The sequence below is a fragment of the Molothrus ater genome, chromosome 8, assembly GCF_012460135.2.
Source record: "Molothrus ater isolate BHLD 08-10-18 breed brown headed cowbird chromosome 8, BPBGC_Mater_1.1, whole genome shotgun sequence".
NCBI lineage: Eukaryota > Metazoa > Chordata > Aves > Passeriformes > Icteridae > Molothrus > Molothrus ater.
This window is the reverse complement of record NC_050485.2, coordinates 23,464,549-23,488,971: the sequence shown is the minus strand read 5'-3', so window position 1 is coordinate 23,488,971 and position 24,423 is coordinate 23,464,549. Positions and strand designations below refer to the sequence as shown.

At 42.1% G+C, this 24,423-nt stretch overlaps 1 protein-coding gene across 2 annotated transcripts in view; it reads left to right on the top strand.

Annotated features, from left to right (window-relative positions):
- NT5C2 (5'-nucleotidase, cytosolic II) overlaps positions 1-24,423 on the top strand; it is a 59,703-nt gene that overhangs the window by 20,461 nt on the left and 14,819 nt on the right. For both annotated transcript variants that reach the window (XM_036385453.2, XM_036385454.2), the window contains exon 3: positions 8,595-8,668. In XM_036385453.2, coding sequence (XP_036241346.1) covers positions 8,595-8,668 — 74 coding nt within the window. The remainder of the gene's footprint in view (positions 1-8,594; positions 8,669-24,423) is intronic.

Below are 24,423 nucleotides of genomic sequence, written 5' to 3'. Positions count from 1 at the left end.
CTTACTCACACAGCTAAAGGAAAACATAAATCTAAAGTGACTCAGAAACAAAACTAATAAGAACATTGAATTTTAACCTATTATGTTTTTGTTACCTTAAAGCTGGTCAAAGTTATTTTATGGGCCCAGTCTGAAAGGCTGGAGGAGCTTGGCTGCTACACCACATTTACAGATGAGATTAAGTGGGACTAGCTTTTGTTACCTGTGTTGAAAGCCTAGTTGAGCTCAAATTCAGCAGATTTTCTAAATGCTGCTAGGAATGCCTAGTTTTCTAGTGTGAAATCTAAAAAACTTGTTTCACTGTTTGTTTGCTTCATGCTTACTTAAATACCGGTAGAGATACCTAGACCAATCATTTGAACATACTTGTTCTCATGAAGTACACCAGATTTGATACACTTGAATTGTAAATGAATTCAGACAAAATTCAGGACAAAAGCTTCCAAAAGCAAAATAGTTTACCTTAAAAATATATATATAAATGTTCTTGTGGCCATGAAACTTCTAAAAACTTTTAAAAAATTACCTCTGAAGATACCATTCTAATAGTCATAGTTTACAGTGGTCATTCTTAGTTGGAATGTGTTTTTTCAGGTGCTGCACTTCTAATTGTATCATAATTGATGGATGGATGTTCAACATATAATAATTGTTGGCAGAAGTCCCAGTGAGACTGGTTTAACTGGTGTAGTGCATACTGACTCAGAGTATAATGACTATATCGTAATCATATCTGAATGCCATGGGCAAGAATGCTCAGAATCAAATTTTTATAGCTATAGAATCAGAAAAATCTGTTGGGGAGGAGAAGTGGTGGGGTTTTGTCTTCAGGGAATTTCTGACAACTCTGATGAAAGCTTTTGGTTGGCTGGTGTTGCTGTCAGACCTTGTTACACAACACTGTTGGCGCCTGTCAGAGGTGAGGTCTGAAGATGAATTAATATGCAAGCTGCATGTTACTCATTCTCTAGCAGAGGTCACTGGTAAGAGGATACTGCATTACTGTGCTATTGGCAACACAGATTTTAATTCAGAAGTAAAATGGATGTGCAGTTCTTGGGAGGCTTTTCCTTGGTGTTTGTGGTGGTGAGGCCACCTCCCTCGTGTGCTGCTTGTTGACTTTTCCGGGTAGAGGATAATCACTAGATCACTTGTTCTGGAGGAGTACTGTCATTTAATGTGATTGTAATTAGGCAAGAACTAGGTTGACTCTGAGCCACCAAATTGCCCTAGTGTCTATTTTTTAACTTGGAGTGAGCACTTCTAGGCACCCTCTGGATTATCTCACATAACTCTTTAGGGTTTAAATAGCAACCCCATCTAGTTAAAGCAAATAATGGAAAAAGTTGGTGTTCCATCCACTCTTGTTACTGACAGTTACCAAGATCCAGGAAACAGGTATTTGCACTTATATTTATTTATCTGTGGTTTTGGCTTAACAGAGCAGTAAGGCTGAAATGGTCTTTTTTGTTAAACATACTGGTTTTGGGATGCTTCTACTATTTTGCATCTGAATAATTTGAGACTTCTCATCCTGAATGTGGGGTTTCTGTTGTTGTTTTAACTGTTGGGTTTTCTTCTTGCTCTCTTGTTTACTGGCTAGTGCAGGGTGTGTGGCATCATGATTCCTAATCCTAATTCTCCTGCTGACTGCTGATAGAGTATTAAGTAAGTTGCTTCATAGTTTTGTACTTCAGTTTGCTTTCAGAGCACCTTATGGTGGTGATATAAGTGATTTTAGCTGTTACTATACACTGAGATTCTGGATTAAAAAATAGAATATGCTTTAATAATGACAAAGCAAAAGGATTGCCAATTGGTTGTTTTGATTTCATAGATTAAAAATGTACTTTAGCTTGTTCAAATTTTTAGACTCTGGGCTATTCACTGCTAATCTTGTTTCTTTACTTAATTGTTACTGGATCATCAGTTATTGCAAACAGGTGGAAATGTTGTATAAACAAGGCTGTGAGACTTGAAACTGTCCATCTGTTTAGGTGGTTATATTTAAAGACCCTTCAAAATGATCAGTTCACTGAGGTGGAAAACCAGAACAAATCTTTAGCCATCTGAAAGTGCTCTTTGCATGGAACACAACAGGACAGGCCATGTGGGGTGTTCCCATGTCCTGGGCAGCTCTGGAGGCTCTGCTGGCTGTGGTCTGTCCTGGTGTGTCTGAGCAGCCTCCTGGCACCTGTGTGGTGGCATGTGTGTGACAGAGGGCAGCCTGTGGCTCTCTGCTTTGTTTTAGTGCTTTAGACACTGGAGGAGGGAGGGGGAGTGTGTCCAGTCCATAGAATGGGTGAGTTTACAAAAAAGCACACCACTTGCCAAATTAATAATAAAGAAATTACTTTGTAAATGTCCCATGATCCTTAGCTTTAATAGTTTCAGGGAGCAGACAAGTGTTATTTTGGGATGGAATCCATATGTGAGCTTCTTGGCACTTTGCTGTTGCCTGGGAAGAAAACCCAAACAATGAAAACAGAAATGGCCAAGGCTCTCTCTTTGCATCTGATTGCTGCAGAATCAGAGGGAAGTGCTCATAGCTGTGTTTCTGGATACAGCCTCATCAGGCTTTGAATCCAGTCATTACTGGATTTTCCAGTTTAATGTCACTATAACTGTGCAAGAACAGTTAGACTTGTGAAATTGTGGGGCATGCTGTTGGAAATGTTAGTAGAAGTGGCCAGGAAAATTTTATGCCCTTCTTTTGTTTCCCCTGTCTGATGCTATTTCATCCCCTAAAGTTATCTCAAGCCCAAATACTGTCTCTAAATGCAATTACAAATATTCAGAATGTTCATCTTTGGTTGAAGAAGGAATAAAATACAATTCTAAAAATCTATCATTAAAAAATAAAACCAAAATGGTATGATAAAAAATAGTATATGGAATGACTAAAGAGGCAGGACTTAGCAAAAGAACAATTTCATTGGTTTAAAAAATTTAAAGCAGTTTATTTCTTCTCTAAGGCAGCTACCAAAACATCCAGCACCCAAAGATGAGACATTTGTATGATAAGGTAGTATCATCTTTAGCTTGCTCACTTGCTTTGTACCAGGTAAATAAGGTCAGTGGGTAAGTTTGCTGCTGCTGGTGGAAGTCACCTGAGACCAGAACTGCAATGTCATGCAGTGACACAAGTCCCCAAGCAGACATCTGGGGACTAGCTGGTCATACTGAGAACACTGAGTTGTCATAACAGTAGAGGGATGTTTATTTCATTATTCACCTTTTTAAAGAGGCCACGGGGACCTTGGGCGTGGGAGACTGTTAAAAGCTAATCCATTTAGTTCCCATTATTTCTTTTTAAATCTTCTAGCTTATTAAAAAATGGAAGTTGTCCATAAAGTGAAGATTAACCAAAGTTCCTAAACCCTGAGTAAGAGGGAATCTGAGCCTTCTGGCTAGTTGGTCCCTGTTTTGTGGTTGGCTCAAGCCCAACTGTCCACCACAGGCTTTTTTAAACACACATGTAGGTCATGCTTAGCCAGCTCCCACTGTATTTGCTGTTCCACTCAGCAGTGTTGCAATTTTCTTTGTATTTATTTAATTTCCAGTGAAACACACTGCCCAGAAAAATGCTAATTGATGCAAGGTATTTCTAGACACATTTGGAAAATTATTATGAAGTGCTCTGTTCCAGAAACCTTGCCTCACATTGTTAATTTTCATTTCTTTGCTATGAGGAATTGTGAGCTGTGTGCCAAGTTCCTCCTGAATTGTAAAGTTCTGTGCATTTTGTTTATTTTGCTGGTCAAACTGCAAGACTGTTATGCACACAAATTTCATTCAGGGCATACAATTCTTTAGAGGTTTTACACAAATAAAATAAAAACATTTCTCCCTCTCTGCATTTGCTTCTCTCCAGTGTTACTTGAGAAGAGTTGGGATTTAGGTTCCTGCTTCAGAATTGATTGACAAGAACAGTAACAAAACCAAGATCAGTCCTCTTGTGAAAGTATAAAGGACTATGAATTGCAGAGTTGTGGCTATCAGGGCTGTGTGGCTTCCCTGCTGCATGCTCAGCAGTTCCTTCTTCCTTCAATACAACACATTTTTCTCTTACCCAGCACAATCCATAGAGCTGAAAGAGAAAATAAATACTGTGGTCATTGAGAGCCTTCTGCTGTGGCCAAGCTGCAGGGTTTAATCTTTGAGGAAGAACTCATTAGGGAGGAAGCATGCTTTGAGGTTTCCCTAAAGCAGCTCCTCAAGTCTGTTTTTCCAGAGGTGGGATCTGTGCCAGCCACCCCAAGCCCAGGTGCTGCTCCCCAGTCCCAGCTGTGCTCAGAGAGCCCACGGAGCTGGGATGTGCTCCCTGGAACTGCCTTCCCCACATGCTCCACACCTTGTGGCACTCCAGCCACACCGACAGGGAGCCCAAAATGCAGGATATTCCTCAGAGCAGGGATATTCCTCAGAGCAGTACTGTAAAGCTGGGATTTTCATTAGGAGGCAAAGAGGCAGGCAAGAGAAAGGCAATGTCCCGTTTCAGGAGATGCTCTGGGTGCATACAGGTGTGCAGCTGGGTTTAGGCAATACTCACCTCTGCCTCAGCACAGGGAATGCAGAGGCTGTGCTCGTGCTGTGCCTGCAGTTTGTTTTGTCTTACTGCCCAGTGCTGTGAAGTTTTTAGGACAGCTTAAATTTTAACTTCAGTGCTTCCAGTTGAAGTGACTATTTTCTAAATGGAAAAAACCAAATTCAGGGGAAGGGAGAGTGTGATTTCTCCTGATCCTGGCAAGTGGAGAAATTATCCTACATGAAAACTTCCTTGCCTAAAAATGTTAGATCATTTTAGTTTTCCTCTTATTCTGACGTTATTTCTACTGTTTGTAATCTGGAAGCTTCTTTGATTTTTGTTCATCTGGATGAGCTGTAAAAAACTTGGTATTTCATCCTTTCCTTTCATGACCAGAGGATCTTTTCACTCAGGTGGTTGAGGTTCTTAGGGCCCTCAGGTTGCTGTTGCTTTATAGTCATCACAAACAACTCTTGTAATTTCTCTATAGCATTTGTTCTGAGGAGATGTTATTGTTTTGTAGCCAACAGACACAATGTCAGCTTGAATGGGGCTTGGAGAAACCTGATCTGGTGGAAGGTGTCCCATGGCAGGGGCTTGGAATGTGATGATCTTTAAGGTCCCTTCTGACCCCAGACCATTCTGTGATCCTGTGATTTGATCAGTATTCTTGTAGCCAGGCTGAGTGTACCTTCAATTAGAATTTAAGAACAGCTTTGGAATGGGCTAAGTCTGAAGCTTCTGAGAAGCACCTGGCTCTTCCCAGAAACTGTGCTAGAGATTTAATCTCAGCTTTTAATTTTAGTTTCTAGGACACTGCAGATATTTACTACTTGGAGTAAAACCCTGAATTAAGCCGGTCAGTTTCTGGGAGTAAATATTTGTAAGTAGCTACTTACTCCCTTGTGCCTAGGGGAGCACTGTTCATGGGAGATTTCTTTATCAGGATTTAAAACTGAGGTCCTGAGTGCCTACAAAATAAACCAACATCTATCTTGGCCTTCACAAGAGAAGTAAAAGTGGTCCCTTTTTATTTTTTTTTACCACTGTTTAGTCTGCATTTAATCTGCCAAGGCATATGCAAGCTTAAATTGATTAAAGTGTTCTCATTTCCTGTCCTGAACATGTTGTGTAATAACCTTCTTTAGCTTTTTTTAATATTTGCTCTGTCTCACTCCAGCACTGGTGGGTGAAGGAATTACCACATCAGATCAGTTGGTAGCATGCCTTGAAATCTGCCAGGCTGGGATGTGCTTAGACCCTGCCAGTGCAGTTTATAGGTCAGAGGCAGTAAGTGCAAATTGGTGGAGAAAGAGGCATCTTCACCAGCTGTTACCAAAAGGTTCTGCTATGGTAATTTTCCAAAAGACTTATTTGGAACAAAAATATACTAGTGGGTGCTATTTGTTTTGTTGTTCAGAAAACTTTTCCAGATCTTCAGTCTCAAGGTATGCTGGGTTTGGGTTCAGTTTCTAAATACTACAAAAGGAAGGGATGACATCTGTCAGAGGTTTGGTGATCTTTCCATGGTTTTTGGTCAGTTTGGTGTCGTCATCATCTAAACACAGGCAGGCTGGACTGGAACAGATCTCTTGGGTCACAGCTCCCTTGTTTGTGCCTTTCACAGGCACTGTCATAGTACCCTTTTTGTGAGTGCATTCAGCTGTGTCTTAGTACTGGTGGTTTTTGTCCTCATTTGGGAAACTTACCAAATGTTGCAATTCTGAAATGATCTTGTGATCTTCTTTAAATTTCCCTTCTTGCTTCTGTCCTGTAAAGACAGTCAGAAAACAGTGCTGCAGGGATTAAATCTAAAGGCAAGAGCAGAACTGGACTCTGCAGGTTAGACAAAAAATGTTTATGGTGTCTCCTGGAGGTATGTTATTCCTTCTTACAGCTCTGTTCTCAGAAACAAGCTGCACAAACATGAGATCAGAAATTATGCTTGAATTAGCTAATAAATAATGTTTCCTGACAGCAGCAGCAGCACCACCACCATGTAATCATATGCATTATACAAAGTATCAGACTGTATTTAGTACTAAATAGTGCTTCTCCTTGGTCTCTTGTAAATCAAAGCTGTCTCAATGTTAAAAGACAAACAGGGATTCAGATTGCAGATTCAGATAATTTGCTCCACCTACTCAAAAGCCAGCTATTTCAGGAGAGAATTTTAGTGACTTAGGAGCCCATCTCATATTTCCAAAAGGCATTTCTTTACCGGTTTCCAGTGTTCATCCTATCACTTTGTCTTCTTTAGGTAACACATAAATCTATTAGAAAAGAGCGTCATCTATAACCTCCAAGGCCCCTTAGTGACAAGCCCCATTGTCAAAGGCAGGCACTTTGCCAGGAAACAGTGACTCCCAGAGAGAGTGTGCAAGGTTAGAGAGAAAGTACACTATTGCCAGAGAAACTGTATTCCAAGTGGATTTGTGTGGAACAACAACAATATCCAGTGACTGGTTAAATTAGCCACAGATGTGTTTTCTAGAACGCTGTCCAAGAAGATATACAGTGCTTTAAGGCTCCGTTCAGGCATAATGATCTTCTGAAGTCAAATCAGATCCAAGCAAAATTGCATGGGTACCAGGGAAGCTTTAAAGGAATTCTGTAATATGATTCAGACAAGTAGCTGAATCAGACTGCTGCGAGCTGAGCAAGGAGCGCATCGGTGAGAGATGAGGTAAGAGCACCGCGCAGCACCCGGGCTGAGCGGATCGCTGCGGAACCCGGGCTGGGGCGGATTGACAGGGCTGCTAATGCCGGCCACCTGCCCGGAGCAGAACCTCCCCAGGCTCCTTCCAGCTTCCCCAGCTCCCCCGTCCTCCCCATCTTCCCTGGCTTTCTGAACGTGCAAGGGCTCCGCGCTTGCCGTCTCCTTTGTGTCTTGCTGTCCTGACTGGCCCGGCAGCGCTGCCGATGCTGCTGCTCAGAGGATAATTACTGCACTGAGGGCAGTGCACTTTGTAAATATTTGGAGAATTTTCACACGCTGAAATCAGAGTACAAGCGAAGGCTCCGGGACTTTTCTCCTACGGGAGAATTTTGTCTTGGCATCACAGCCGGAGCGGCGCAGGGATTTCGGTCTGAGATGGGTGTTGAAAAGCTCAGCTGCCCTCCAACAGATGAGTTCTGACCCTCATTTTTGAAGTTCAGATAAGGCAGTGGAAAGAAGTCCTGTTGAATTACAGATCTGCTTTATGCTTTAAAGTTCTGGGGAAACATAAGCAGCTTAGTTACTGTCGTAGTTGGAACAGGAAGCAAGAAAAGCTTTTGTTGTATTCTCTGACCTATTTCTTTACCCTGTTACTTACTTGAACTAAATTGGATATAATGTATTAATGCTGTCATCTAAAAGGGCCTGGAAGCATTCAGCCTAGAGTCTCTTTGTAATAAGCATTAATGATAAAAGTCGAATTTACAAAATAGCAGTTGGCAAGTTTCAGAGGAGTTATAAATAAAAAAAAATCACAATAGAAATGGCATATCTTGTGTATGAATTTTTTTCTCAGTTACACTTTTTCAGAGCTTTATTACATGTTTTTAATGGTATTGGTGAAAATGTGAAAATGGATCTGTTTGGGTTTGCTTTGAATTTCCAGATATATTTCCAAATAGGAGGCAAATGCTGGGACTTTATTAACAGAAATTATTTTATTTTCCTTCTTATCTCTTACTAATAATTCGTTTTAATCAAGCAAATTATATAGCTTTGCATCTACTGCTTCCAGTTTCATATCCTTTGAGGTCTGCATTCTGCTTCAGGAGATTTTGCACTTGTATTCTTAGGAATTTTTGCAGGTCACATGGAAGGCCGCGTGTGTGTGCATGCATGCGTGTATGTCTTTGGACAGCACACCAATAATTAGAATAATTCTGCAAAGTCATGGCTTTGCTTCAGGAGAACTCGCAAAAAATGAGACTTGACTCTGTTTTCAGGTATATTTGCTGATTTTGACCTATGCATGCCCAACATCCTGACAGTGGCAGAATGTGTTTGTTCTAAAACGTGAGTATTTTGAAAATGCTCGTACCTCTGGTGATATTTCTTCTCTCTTTTCAGGGTCTTTGTAAACAGAAGCTTAGCCATGGAAAAGATAAAGTGCTTTGGTTTTGATATGGACTATACACTTGCTGGTGAGTATCTTCTTAAGTTTTTTGAACACTGACTTAGTTTGGAATATTCTTCTTGCTGGGCAAAAACCAGCAAAAAGCTGATTGGGCTACTCCAGTTAGCAGGTGCTTCTTCTATTAGTAAATGTATCTTTCACTATTCCTTGCACTTTCATTTTAGGTGTTTCCCTTAAATTTGTTATCTACAAGCTGTATTTGGTCACAAGCCATGTTATTGTAGTACAGTTTCAGGTGATTATGGGTGTTGAGAAAACCAAAGCTTAATGAGTCTGTTCCCTTAGATTCCACTGTATTTTGACAATGCCCCTTGTGCATGCTTGGCTTTGAATAACAAGATGATTTCTTTCATCCTTGGTGCATGTAGCAGGCTACACCTTTGGCCAGCAGGTTCTCCTCGTCCTGGGAGAATGATTTTTGAATAGGTTTTCCTCTTTCCCCTTCCTGGTTTAGCCACATCAGGGACTGATTTTGAGAAGAGGCATGGCAGGGGCAGTGCCTTGTGTCAGCTGAACAAGTTAATTTGTAAAGCTTTGCCCATTCTTTGTGACAGATAAGCTTTGGGACGTTGCATAAGATCTTTTGGTTTCATAAAATTGTTTGCATGACTTCTCCATCTTTCAACAGGCAAGTTCCCTGAGACTTTTGATGAGAGGAAATAAAGCTACCATTTCCTTCATAGTCAGCCTTTCATGTTATGTGTTTTAAGGAAGGAATAGATTAAAAGCTCACTTCCATTTTCCTGGGTTATAGTATCACACAGGCTGTAACTGAGGATGTCATGTACCATCCTGCCTTCTTTCTCATTACCACTTCCAAAGCTGTGGATAAAAAGTTCCTATCACCATTAATATTTCAGTTTAGAGTTGTTGTGTATATGAACTGAGAAAATGTGAGGTAGAGTGTCAGGGTCACCTAATAATGCAGTATGTCAGCTATGGTCATCTGGTTACTGTGTACTGAGAAGGAATGAGAGATGAGTAATGTGGCTGGGACAGTGTGGGGGTCAGAGCTGGGGTCAGAGGCTAAGTGAAGGGCAGGAAGGTTTCCATTGGCTCATGGTTCAGCTGCAAGGAGCAGTTTTGGAGACTGTGGCAGGTAATTGCAGTTTATATTTAGATGAGTTCCTTGTGTTCTTTTATCTACAAGGAAGCAGTTACATATAAAAGGTTTGGTTGTTACCCATCTTATTTATACATCTGTTTAAAGTTCTTGCCACTTTTTGAGTCATGAAGTGTTTTGTTAATCTGTGCTGGATATGACTGCAGGCACGAGCTTTCTGTTTGTGTTTCCCAGCTGTGACAGCTTGTGGCAGTGCTTTTAAGGGGTGCATGAAAAACAGTTGTTCAAGAATAAATGCTTTAAAAAAAAAGAAAATAAGAGTTGTGAGTTTCACTTCAGTAACAGAAAAACAACTTCTGTGACTTTTGCAAAGAAAGTGGTGGCACTTCCCAAGGACCCAGGTGATTCCAGTGAGGCTGGTGTGGAGCATGAAGTTTATTGATAATTTCCATCCTGACACAAGGACAGCTTCAGCACTGTCCTCACTTATCTGACTGTTCATTTTACTCAAATGTTCCTTGTTCCTATAAACACATAGCAAATGTGTTGTCCACAAAATGATGCTTGATTTGATGAAAGGAAAAAATGTGAATGTTCCAAGCATCCTAAAGCAGTACCAGGTACATAAAAACCTGGGGCTTTTGAGGCTGGAAGATCACAGTCCTCCAGTTGAGCAGGCAAAGTCAGTGCATTCGGGGGAGTTGAGAGACAGGGTGTGAGGCAGAAAAAGAAATGGGATGTGGTCTGAGCAGAAAACTGGAAATCTGGCCCCTGCTGGGGTAAGCTGCTGTCCTGTGACTTCTTCCCTGGTACAACAGAGATAATAGTTGCAGATCATTTCAGTAGGAGTTGTGAGAATGTAATTAGGTTGGAAAGCCTTTTGCAGATTAAAAACATTATGACTGGTAAGTACTATTTCCCTTTTTTCCACTCAAACTGAAAATTTACCTTTGAAATTATCTGTTTATTTTCTTATGTCTCAGAGTTGTCCTTTCCTCTCCATATGGGCTTTTATTATCTGACCACTATTAGCTACTTATAGCTTGCATACAAGAAAAAATACTTATCCACTGCAGGGGCTTTAAAGAGTGCAGTGTTAGAATATGATTACAATTATAATAAATTAATTGGAAGTTATAATGAAGAAGTGGGACAAGGGAAGTATTACAGTAATGTGCTATAGTTAGTGCATTCACGAGACCCTGTTGTGTTTTCTGATTGGTCACATTATCCTTCACCCCCTCGTTCACATGGACATGCTACTTCTCTTGATTAAAAAAAGGAAAAAAAAAAGTAAAAAGCCAGTTTATGTGTAATTTAACATCTGGAAATGGTATCTGCATACCAGATGGCTCATGCTGAGCAGAAGCCTTTTGGAGACCATTCAAAACACGTAAATAGGCCAAAGAAAAGAACACAAGCATCTCCAGTGTCATGAGCTCCTCATCTAGTTTTCTGCATTTCTACTTTCAGACATTGCTAGGTCACTTTTCTGTAAAGTTTTTTAAAATATCTGGGCACAATCTTCCTATTCAACAACTATAGGCTGGCAGGGTCATTGACCCTGCCAAAATCTGTATGTGACATCCCCTTCTGTTGTGTACTTTCACATCAGAAATAGACTGATGACAGTCATACATTTGCCATCTCAGAATGATTATTTTGACACACATTGAATTACCTGTCTTGTAAAGAAGTACTCCTGTCTTGTCTCTTTCTTCTTTCCAAATCAATGACCACTGGTAGCACCAAAAGTCTTCCTTAGGAGGTGGTTCTGTACCAGGAAACTCAGAGTCATTTCATGTATATTGAACTTTAGAAGCTTGAGACAGTTTTGTTTCTGTACCTTATGAATTTAAGGACACAGATCTACTTACAATAGCCATCTTTTCTGTCTAGAATAATCTAATTTTGGTAGGGACATGGCATTTGTATTTTGAAGTCTGTAGTAACAGCTCCATGCACACACTGCAGTGATCGTGTTCTACTACCAGCATGTCTGAGAATGTCAGCTTGCCAGCTGAGAGCAGTTTTAGTATCATCATGTTACATTGCACATAAAATACAATTTCATGTGTTAATTTATAGAGTAGTACTTCTTAGAAGTATTAAAGAACATTTAACTCAGAATTTAAAAGAATTCAAGGCTATCTGATACAGCATTTCCACAGTGATTTTGTTTGCTTTCAAGCCAAAATTAGGTTAAACTTCAAATTCTTGTAAATAACTCCTCTTTTCCCCGATTGTGCTTGTCTCTTTCCTTGCACAGGGTTGAGAAATACTGTTAATGGTTGGGTTGGGCAAACAAAGTCTTTCTGTGTAGAAGAGCCTGAAGGTTTTAGCTTTTTTGTCTGAGAAATGATGGACCTTAAATAGCTGAATTTGTAATCACAGTGATTACATCTAGAATTAATTTTGACTGCTGGGAAAATAAAATGAAAGCAAATTGAAATAACTCTCACAGGTTTTAGACTTCTTGTTTTCCCATAAAGGATTGTTGTTGTATTCTCATGGGGTGAAGAAGATCTCTTATGTGTATGGAAACTCCCAAATCTTCCTAGGTTAATGTTCTAGATACAGTAATACTAGAGGCTCAGAAATCTGCGTTATGTATGAAACTGGCTGTCCTCTTCCTATTCAGTCTGTTTGGGAATCACATTTAGTACATAAAATAATGCTTTTTAAAGCTAGGTGTTACTGGGAAGCAAGTGGAGGGAGCAGGAAGAGCAGCCGGGGTTGACTGTGGTTTGTGTGCTTAGTTAAGTAGTTTCTGTTTAAAGGCTTGCTGCAGTTGACACAAGCAGGAGTCATCAGCTATTTCAGCCCTTGCTGTTAGTGGAGGTTCAGACAAGTTTCTGTGATGTTATGCAGCCCTTCATTCCCTGCCTCTGACCTTGCTGCCTGCCAGCCTGGGAGCGAGGCCCTGCCAGTTCCCTACGGTGCTCCTTGGGAAGCCATGGCATTACACCCAGGGCTGAATTTGCTGTCAGGGCAGAACTGAGAATTATTGAACAATTCCTGTTTAAATTAGAGAGAATTGAGGTCCTATTGCTGTTATTTTTTGTTTGCTAAATAGTAGTTTCATTTATTATCTGAGTGATTCATCTCTGCTTATTCATCCAGCCAGAAGATCAACAGTCACTAACAATTCTGGTCTGCCTGCCTGTTTTCACCAGTACTGTCAAAACTGCTCATGCTTTGGTAAAGGAAAATGTTGCATGCAATCCAAAAGATTCACAGCCTTCTCCATTTTGTGTTTATTGCTAAGTGCAGAAAGTAAAATAAAGGTATGTCAGTGGAGAGTCTTCACTGTGACACTCACCTGAGCCTGAGGAGTTGGTGACACCCATTGGAAATGCAGCAGAGAGAGATTGGTTTCACACAGCATTTTATTTGGCTGCTTCCTACTCAGTATGAGCTACACTTAATTATTGGATCTGGATCCAAATAATGCAGGAGGCCTTGGCATTACCAGCTCTTAAATGGGACAGGCTGCACAATGAGGTGATGGATAGATGTCCCTTGACAGGAGCAGAGCTAAAGCAGTGGGGTTCCCAAACTGACTGTAATTTCACACTGGGCTGTTGGCAGATGGAGAGGGATAGTAAGAATTACAAACTCAATTGTGCTTGAAAAGATTCCTCTGTGACTACTCTTCTTCTTCAAAAGTTACAGCCTTGTTGAAAGTTTATCTTCTATCTCTGAAGTAGATAAGAGATAATACCAGTAGACAGGATGCTTTCATTTGGAATACTTTTCCTGTGCTTAATTCATTGCTGCTTCTGAGTTCTCCAGAAAGGGATAATGAAATTATCAATGGCTGCTGAAAATGGTTTCAATAAAAAAGGAGGGGAAATGAGGCTTGAGAAATACTGGTTTTATTGTGTGCAAATGTGATTAATGCAACATAATCTGATTGGAATATAGCTTGTGTCCTGGAAACATTGCCAATTTAATGCCAAGGTTTGGTGTACTGCAAAGATTTTATTGCAAAATTGCTTATGCTTTCAGCTTGTAGCATTTCCCTTCTCATCACATTGGAAAAGATATGGGAAAGACAGGTTCCCAACTCAATCCAAAGTGCAACATGCATAAACAGGTTTTGTCCTTTCCTTGGGTAGGTGTCCGTGTCAAAGCCATCCTTGCAATTTGGAAGAGGAAATTTTTTCACACTCTCATCTGAGTTTTTAAATGCTTTCCTGTTGACTCTGGAAAAGACACACTCAGCCAGAAGGCAGAATTGGATTGTTGCTGTGTGTGATCTGGGAGAAACTGTGACAGCAGAATTGAGAACTGGTTCTTCAGTCCATCTACGGTTTTTACTGTAGCAGTCTGTCAGGTTCCTGTGTTTCAGTTTTGTTTAATTTTCATGAGAAATGGGACTGATGAATTTGTACCTTGTATGAAAAAAATTCTGGATGGCACAAATGAAAAACAAATCATAAACGTGGGAGTTTTATACATGAAAGATTGAGCTGAATACTTAAACTACTGAGCTTGTAAACAGCTGCAGTCTATCTGGATGTCAGCTCAGGCGCTGTTATTGTCTGTTCATTAGTGCTGAACTCTAATGCAAGTGTTCTAACGAGGCACTCCTGCTTAGGTTAAATGTTTGCCTTTAGTTTCATCGTGATGTAAGGACCACAGGCTTTGAGGCTCTTTTGGGGAGATACTAAGCAGTTTTGCTTCTTTCCCAGTTTGCTGGATAATGCAGTTATTGTGTCATGCAGAAATAATGTGGTGGCTGGAGAAGGGAGTTGGTAGATGTGCAGGAGAAGCCTTCCAACTCTCCTAGCCAGGACTGGGAGATGCCCTGACTGTTGCACATCTGCTGTCTGCCTTTTCACATTTGCACATTGCCAGTTTGACAGGTGCAGATTTTGCAGATTTCAGAGGCAGGGTTAGCCATTGGTGTGTTAAAGCTAAAGGCAGACGGAGAAGCCAAATTGTTCCAAGTATGCTTTGAGCTGGATGTCTTTTCAAATACCAGTGCAGTGATTATTGTCCCTGCTCTCTTTGTGTTGCTGCTCTTCAGAGCCTGACCATTTAAAGCTGTGTAATGAGCAAATGAGCTCTGGAGCTGTGGGATCTCACATGCTGGCATTGGGAATGAGGAGTGGAGAGAGCATGTGGTGCTTGCTCTGTCCCAGTAAATCACTGACTGACAAACTGCTAATCTGCTGTCTGTGGATCTTGAAGAATCACGGTGATAAACAGAAGCTGCTGAAAGAACGAGTCTTCACAGTGTAAGGAAAGTTTCAAAAGCTGCTATATTCTGTTTCTTGCTCTTAAAAACAAGATGATAACACCAAGCTGGGTCAGCAGGCTGTTAGTATTCCAAGGAAGGCTCGATGAAAATAGGGAGGCATTTTTCAATCTAATCGACCCCCTTATCTAGTAATCCTAATACCACAACAGAAGTACTATTAAGTTGCAAATACCCTTCTGATGACTCCAACAGCTTACTCTGTAGGAGGAACCAAAGCTGAGAGTACAGAAGGCTTTAACTCTGAGATCACATGTGTGCCATTGCTTTGTGAATGCCTTATTTTAGCACTACAGAAAAACTTGTGTGTGTGGCTTCTTGCCAGCACGGGCACTTGTGCTGCATCTCAGCCCAGGTGCACACTGTTAAACAAATGTGTAGCCTTGGAGGCTCACTCTCTTCAGTCAATATGGAGAAAAATAAGAAGCTGAATCTGTTTGGATGCTGATAAACCTGAAAAATGCCTTAGATATTTTATATTAATGACTTCTAGACCTTTTAGTAATTTGCTTCTTATTTCTAGATGATAGAAAATTATGTTTGAACCTGAAGCCCAAGCAACTATTTCTTCCCTGTTCATAAGTCTTTACTGAAGAACTAAGCCCATATTTTGGCAAAGTAGTTTGTTTCCATGGAAATGCAGGGATATTTCCAATATGGGATTATAACTCACAGTGGGCTGTATCTGAGAGAGGTAAATTGTGAAGGCCATTTGTTAAGCACAGAAAGCATTCTCTTGTGTCAGGGAAACTAAAAATTTCCTGTGAAAGAAGAGGTGATTCTGTAGTAATTTTTAAAATATTAATCCAGTGCAAAGGAAAGTCAATAGTTATGTCAACTATTAAAATATAGACAAACTGAAGTTTCCTTGAAATGCAGAGTCTGAGTTGCTTCTCTCAACATGCACAATGTGACCTCAGTGCTGCTGTTCTTACCTCAAGCCATTCATTTTTATTCAGCAGAAGAAATCTTTCCAACACTAAGCTCTGCTCTGCCAGCCTCTGAGGCATATTCAAACAGCCCAAATCTTTGTTACATTGAAGGCAAACAAAGTGCAGCAGCAGAGAGCTAAAAATATCTGGAATTTACCAATGAGAGCACTAATAAGCCTGCTTTGGGAAGAGTTAAAGCTGATGATACTTGACAACACTTGTTTTTAATACAAGCAGAAAGGCAACAACGACCTGAGGTGTGGACCCAGCAATTCAGAGCCAGGCTGCGCACACAGCGCTGTGTCAGTCCTTGAAGCCAACAACAAATCCTGTCTTCACACAGCCTGTTAGCATGCAGAGCAGGAGAAGGGGAGCTGATAGAGTTCCAGGTTAGAGGTTTTAGAGCTGAAAGCTCTGCTGAGCACTTGGGGATGTTTGCAGGAGCATTAGAGGGAAGGAATTTTCCACTGCTCTTAGGCTGCAGTGGGTGCTCTGCTTCGGCTGGGGACTGCAGAGCCCTGGTGCTGCCCTGGAGGGGAGCTCTGCTTTCCAGCCAGAGCCCCGAGTTTGGTGTGGTCAGAAAAGGGTGCCAGGGAGCCACTGGAGCTCACATCCAAAGATTTCAACCCTCTGATGATTAGTGAACCTTGCCTTAGTTTCTGTTATCAGATTTACTGTCAAAAACATCTGTGGGCACAAAGGCGCTGTGCAAGATCTGGCTGCTCATGCAGGGCACAGCAGCTCGTGTGTTAAGCATACAAAAGTGTTCTGGGATGTACCTGGAGGTTTTGTCAAGGTATTGTTTGCTGATCACTACAGACACATAATTTCTAGTGAAATAGAAAAGGTACATTAAATATTGGAGTGTGCTTTAAAGCTAAGCTTTGCCTTACTGCCCAGGTCACTTCTATGTTTGAAAAGGTTTCTATGGGTAAGTGAAAATTATATTCAATCTGGCAGTAGTTTCTTCTCATTTAGACTGAAAAAATAAAAATTCAAAGAAACAAACCAATGTTCTTACCCATTTTGTTTGGTATTATGAAAAGTCAATTTAAATATAGGCTGAAATGCTGCAATTCTGCTTTCCATAGTACCATACATTTTAATTTATGGTTAAGTGCTTAAAATCAAACCCCAGGAGACAAGAGGACTGGAGACTGTTCCTAATTGGTTTTCAACTCATTTTGACTGTAGACAAACCCTTTATGGTCACAGTTCAGCCGAGTTCATAAACAAATGGCAAGTCAGAAGTTCACCACGTTCCTAATTGAAAACATGTGAGTTGTCCCATGGATTTCATTTGGGATTTCTTGTGGTTGCAGCCAGGCACGTTTACCACTTTGTCAGTTTGTTTACAGGCACTGAGCTCCCAGGTCAGCACAGCACAAAGGTGCTCATTGCCTGCACACAGGGCACATGTTTATGTGGGCAGAGATGACCCAAACCACTGCTGGACACACCAGAGCTTTAAATAGGAGTGGTTTTGCCTTCATGGCCAGTGAGGATACTGTGAGTGAAATGCCTTCAGTGGCTGTGGCAGGAGCTGAGGATAACACTTGATGTGTCATTGGAAAGAGAGATACAAGGGAAGGGGATTTGGAGGTCTGTGCTTATCCCCATTTCTGGGATTGCCAGCCCAGCTGAGTATTTCTACAGAGGGTCAGGTACACAGTACAGGTACCTCTGCAGGGTCTGTAGTTCTCATGGGAAAGAAAATCCTCAGCTTTATTTTCAGTGCAAAGTGACAGCGCCCTGCCAGGCTGTGCAAGCCAAGCGTGAGCCTGGGCTCCCATCAGAGCTGAGCAGTCTGACTGAACTGTCAAAACTGAGGGTAGTTAACACCCAGGTGTGAAACTTAAACATGACATTCAGATTCCTTCCTGTGTAAGTAATGAATTATTTTAACATGGAGAGCAGCATAGCTTGAGAAACCTTAGCATTCCCCTTTTGTTGCATTTCAGTGGCAGTGCCTGACTGATTAGAAAAGGCCCTGTAACACAGAGGCTGAAGTCATTACTATGCTGGAGCAGAAATCCTCCTCCTTTCCTCTTGTATAAGAAAAGTGGCATTGCTCTGTAACAAATTTTAAAGATAAGATGCCCTGAAAGGAGGGTCAGTGTGTAGAGGTCAGATAGCATTCCTCACTACCTGATTCCTTCTGGGGATCATCAGAGACCTCTGGCCCTACAGCTGAGACACTTTCCTCATACTATGGCAGCATGTGAAATGCTTGCCCAACACTTAAACACTTGCCCAACACTTAAAATGTACTTAAAGTACATTTAATTGGTATTGTTATTTCAGTAGGGTTTGGTTTTTAATTAAGTCAAGTGTCCCAAACACCTCCAGGACTGGTCACTGGCTGCTTCCCTCTGGAATCTCAGCTGGAGTTGCAGATTAGATGATCAGAATTGCCAAGGAATGAGTATTTGGAGCTTGTGTGAAATAGCCAGTGGCGGTGATATTGTGGAGGGGTGACTGTCACAGACACAGTGTAGTGGACAGCAAATGCCTGACTGTGGAGCCATGTGTAGAGGAGGTATTGACAGAATGCTGAATTCTGGGGATAGATCCTGTTCTGGGAATATCCTGTTCTCGGACCGCTAGGATCTCATTTGATAGACATTGTTGAGGCAGGACACATAGAAATTTGTACTGTTGCAGGGAGTGGGTTTGTAAGAGGGGATCTCAGTCCTCAAGGCTTTAACTGAGCAGTTTTTGTCAGTACACCACTGATACAAATCTGTTCCTAATACTCACTTGCATACTTGGTGAACCAAACCCACTGCACATTACTTATTTGTGGTGCAATTCAGAGCAACACTTCGATCCTGCTGTGCAAGTCAGGTTTGTGTAATTTCAGAAATGTATTTGTACAAGCTTAATTATGCATGTTGTGCCTGAGACATATAAATCTGGATCATGGCAGCTCTCCACCTGCCCATGTATGTCCCTAACTGCCTGATTTGCATGCCTTACTCACTGGAGAATAAGCAGCAACTGAAAAAACCTGTTTTTAGTTATTTTGCTTTCATTTCTTCAAGACTTAACACAAAGTAGTTGGGCTGCATTTCCTGTGCTTCAGAGAAAAGGCAAAACCCTGTGCATTATGTGTCTACATTTTGGCTTATCTGTCTTTGTGTGACCTCTGGAGAACCCAGAGAGTAGGTAGCATTTCTCAAGATTGAGTATTCGTTAAAGCTTTTTGCAACCCTTTTGGAGGAGGTCATCACCTCTAGTTGAAGAAATACTGATCTTATCTGGACAGCTGCAAGTCAACAGCACAGACAGCATGGGGAGCACAGCACCTGCGTGGGGAAGGGCTCGAGACAGAGTGTGCCCAAGGGATCAGAGCAGGGATGCACCACCTGCAGGAAGCTCCTGTCAAGTGCCCTGACAGTGTGGGTTTGGTTTGGGGGGCATCACAAGCACCTCTCCCATGGCTGCTCTTGCCTTCCAGCTGGGAGGAAAGGCAGGTGAGGAGTTGGGAGATGGAAGGGATGAAACTCCTTCAGGAGGTGGTAGGGCATCATAAGAGAGCAACAGATGGAGAAAAACCAGAGGCAGGTGCAAATGGTGCTTCAGGTCATCGTTTAGTGGTTCTGGCTCTGCCTCTCTGCCCAGAGGAGCTGCTCTCCCTGCAGGCTTCTGTTGTAGCAACTTCCTGATCTTGTTTTTCCCTTCCTAAATGAAGGTTCTGGTGAAGGGCAGCTGCTTCCTCAAAGCTGCCTTGGTGGTATGGGAAGTCAGTGTGTTGTCACTATTCCCAATTCAGGGCTTTTCCCAGCACCAAATCCATAGTGATTGGAAATAAAATGGCAGGCAGGACTGCTGGCAGGTGTGCAGTTTGAGACAAATGGGAGGCAACTGAAGCAGTGCAGAAAGGGGTCATCATTTTAACTTCAACTCCTGCTTCTCTCCCAAGATCCATGAGTACCTTGCAAGAAGTATTGGCATGGAACAAACCATGTCACATCTTCAATGAGAAACACCCTTGCCTGAATTTTTGTGTGTGGGAGCAGCAAGGGAAGATACGGGCAGCCCCTAAAGGGTTTTCTCCTCCCCACAGCTTAAGCAGAGCCATCACATGTACTTCAGCCTTCCCCAGCTATTCATTTTGAAACAAAACAGGCCTTAAACGTTTATTTTCAGAGAAGCCTTCCAGGAGGTCTGCATACTTTTGTGGGTCATTTTTGCAACATCATTCCAACCAGTTCAGCTCTGTATTTAGTGCAAATTGGATCTCAGAGATAATTCTTGATTACTCTGTGCATACCTGTAAGCTGCAAAGTATCCCCGGCGTTCTCCCTGTGTGTGCTTGCCAGTGAGAGCCCTGCAGAGCTGCTCTGTGTGCAGGTTTGGTGCTGGTTGTGCTGTGGTGCTGTGCCTGTGACAGCCCACGTGTGTCCCAGGGTACATTTAAGTGCAGACGTGTCCACAGACCCCTGGGAGCACCTGCAAGGTGTAGGGCAAAATTCTCTTCTCAGCTTCCCAGAGTAGCTCCTGACTCGGTCTCCCAAGCCTCCTGCATTGACACATGCAGACATTGTATGGTGTGAAAGGGTGTCCTGAAAGGAGTGAATTGTCACTGACTGAGGAATGGACCATAATGGCAAAGCCGCAAAAAGAGCACAAGACCTTTTCTTGAACCAGTTCCTCTGTGTCTGAGAGAAACGTGAAGGATTTGTACCACCTGGCAATGTGCTTGTAGCCTCTTCCTCCTAATTATCCCTGAGCTGATGATCTAAGACTGCTTTGTGGATATGAGGACAGAATTTTGCCTGTGGGATGCACGATTACCAACTGTGCCTCTTCTGTAAATCAGTTGTAAGTGTATTTGGAATAACTGCCAGGCCAGCTTCTAAGCTTGCCAGAGGACAGAGCTCCAGCAGACACAGTCCCACATGGCACAGAGCTGTTGCAGTTTTAAAATCAGTCTGATTTTTTTCTTTAACAGGGGAGCCCAGTGTAACTCCGTCAAGCCTGGAGTGACACTCTGAATCTGCATCTGCCTCATGTGAGTTAAAATCCTGGCAGCAGCATTTTGCATAAGCTGGAGCCTCTGTAGAGAGCTTTTTTTTTCTTTTTCTTTTTTTTTTTTTTTTTCCTTTTCAGGAAGCCTATAAAATTGTAACTGTATGTGTCTTGGCAGCAAAGGTAAACACAATCACACAAATGCATGAGAATTGCATACCTTACTGCACAACCCCTGCTCATTCCAGACCAGCTTCCCTGCTAGCACGTCCTGTGTCAGTCAGGGATCACTCATCACAGACCTGAAGGCTTGCAGTGTTCACTCTGGGGTACTGCTTTTTACCTTTTAATGGTGTATTGTTAAGCCAGGTAATGGTATTAAGAGGAAGTTGGAATGCTGTCAACTGGCTTCTGTTTTTTTAAAACCTTTAATTGTTTTCTTTCCACCCCGGTTGCATAATCCATGAGCACTGGGTGCTGATTGCCCTGTGCTGCTGAAGCATCTGCCTGTGTTGGAACAGGACTATTAAAATAACAATTCCTCTGGAGCTGAGGACTGCCATCAAGCAGTAAGAAAAAGAAGTAGCTCGTGCTTTGGTTTTACTGTCATCCCATGTGTGTTGGGCAAGGATGGTGTGAAACTGTGTTTGTGGCTCTGCCTCCTCCCCTGTCACAGAGCTGGGAATGCTCAGAGACTGCGCCCTTCTCAGCTGGGTGAAAGAGCTGGGCACAGGAGACTGCGTGGCAAATAGCTGAATTAATGATGTGGCCATGACACACAAACTATCTCCATCAGAGGTAACAGGATTCAGCAACCAAGTCTGAGGGAGGGGATATTCAGCAAAGTTTAAAACCATGTTTTCATCATACAGCTGCAGAAAAAAAGTATTGATCTGTCCTCTCCACTCTGTTTCCTCATGGCTGCCTGAAGACATGAGAGAGAGCAACCAGCCCCGAGTATGATAATATGTGAATTTGAAATAATGTGAATATGTGAATATTGAAATAATGGAGTAACACCTGTAACTGGGGCATCTTCCCCAAATGTGCTGCCAGAGTTGCAGTGATGTCAGCCTGTCCTTTCTGGATCTGAGGAGGTGGATGGTTTGTTTGCCCAGAGGAAGCTCCAGTTACTCAAATGGGCTTATGAGAAATGTCAGGGGGTTCGTTCCAGGTGATGCAGGCAGTGCTGTGGTGTAGGGTGCTGTCAGGGTGGCCTCAGAGAGCTCTCAGTCTCTTCCCAGCTGTGTGTGTAATTAAAGGAAAGTTTACCTGGAACAGTAAGTGTGCTTGTAACTAGAGAACATTTGTTGTCCTTTCAGGAGTCCAGTTTCCTGTGTCTCTGTTTAGTTCATGTGTCAAGGCGAAGGCTCTCATTTTCCAGATATCATGGAGTAGTAGAAAGATAGAGATGGGATCTGAGGCATGAATGAGCTAATAGTTTAGTGTTATTCAAAGAGACATGAAGGAAGCAAAATCTAGGGCTTGAGAGGTAAGGGGAATAACTGTGCCCACAAAATAAACATTTAGATTAATCCTAATTAATGTACTGCCTCAGCAGAGACTTGGGATGATGAAGGCTGAGGTTGATACCTCTTCTTCAGCCTTTTTCCTAATGGTGCTTCAGCTTGTTTTCTCAGAGAGTTAAAAGGAGGTCTGTGGTGATTTTCTAAGATGGAGAGGCAAATACAGAAAGCAATAAATTGAACAAGCATATTTTGTGAGCAGCTGACCTTGTGTCCCACACAGCTGTTCCCTGGTGGAGTGTTAGAAAGATACACAGATTGCTCATCAGAAAGCCCTACAATTTCCCTGGAAAGGCTCTGCTGGAGCTGTGGATGAACCACTTCTGCTTGTCCAGAGGAGATGCCAGGGGGCTCCTGCCCAGGTTCCTGTGTGGGCACCATCACTGTGGTTAATGACTTAAGAAAGAGCAGGGCTTCCTCAGAGAGATGTTTTGTTGGCAGTGATGTATTATGGATTGAGTTGGTAGCAAGGTCCATTTCCCAGGGGGCTGAGAAGGAGGAGTGCAGCAGCTTCCTGGACAGAGTGGGGGATTGGAGATTGGAGTCTGTTTCACTTAACAGGGAGCTGTACAGAGCTTTGACATTCTGAGAACGTGTGCAGGTGTACTTACAAGAGTTTTCCTTGGGAAGTGCCTTTACTGTCCTGAATCAGAGGAATTCCTTGTTCCAGATGACGCTCTGGTGTCACTCTCACAATTTTGTTCATCACCTAACTGCCTATTGCTCCCTCCAACTCTAGCTCACTCCCCAGAACTGCCTTGTCAGTCACTGCTTTCCTCATTAGCTGTGCCTTTTGATTGCTTATTCCTATCTATAGCTCAATCAATCTTTTCTTTCCTAAAGGATAGAAGAGACTACGTGCATTGAATGTTGTATTATGTTGTTGGTGTTTGCCATTGGTATAATATTGCTTGGAGATTTTGATAACTGCTTTATTGATTTGAGTTATCTGTTTAAGACCATTACAGGTTTGCTTATTACATTTTTAATGCTGTTCGTTTAATGGGGAAAATTAACTCTTGGGATTCTGGTACTTTTTAGGTTATTAAGAGAAACAGGAGCCCTCTGTCATGGGTACTGTGATCTCAGTCTTCTGACAGTCTTGTTTCATCTAAAGCCATAGCCCTTTTATTTATTTTTTTTTAATATTTTATATATTTTCTTTTTCCTCTCAGATTAAATTTCTGTATCCCACACACTATATATATGCTGGTGATTACTGGACAAAGTATAGACAATATGTATTAATATGTACATGAGGCCCACAAATGTGTTGGATCTCTCTCAGGAAAAGCAGTCTGTCCTCTAATGAGTTTACTGTGTAACTTGCACATTTTCAGCTAAATTTGAAATATTCAAGTGTTGGAGGCAGTTGGACCCACTGAACCCATGGTAACCCTCATTGCAGTCAAGGGTTGTATTTATTTATCTCAGGACCAGTTTAAGACAGCAACATCATGGTATCCCACTCCTAAGGGGAAGGGAGCACCCAGGATTTGTAAGTGCTCGTGGTTGAAAGGAATGATGAAAGTCAGAGGGTCCACAGAAGCTTACAAAGTTTAGTTAGTAAATTATACTTGGCATGAGAATTGGTGTGTTAATCCCTGACCTTCTAGTATAAGCACACAGCAGTGGGGGTTGGATAAAGGGGTAGGGTAAAGGGGAAGAGAGAAAGGAAGAATGCAGGAAAAAGAGATCCCCAGTCCTGGCAGCAGCACTGCTGAGGTGCCTGGTGTCCTGGGGCACACACACCCCAGGGCTTTGTGGCAGTATCTTTTTATAGATGAGTCTTCCCCACCTTGAAAACAGGGCTCTTGTTTTCTATGGAAATCAGTTACCATGTACACTCCATTCTTCCAGACCTTTCTGAAAATGGATTGGAGGGTCTTGGGTGGTCTTGAGTTCCTCCATACAGTCCATGCCTGCTTCTCAACCTCATTCCTGCACTGGAGCTGTGCTGTGCTTATCTCTGGGAGCCAGAGCAAGGACATTTGCCCCAGA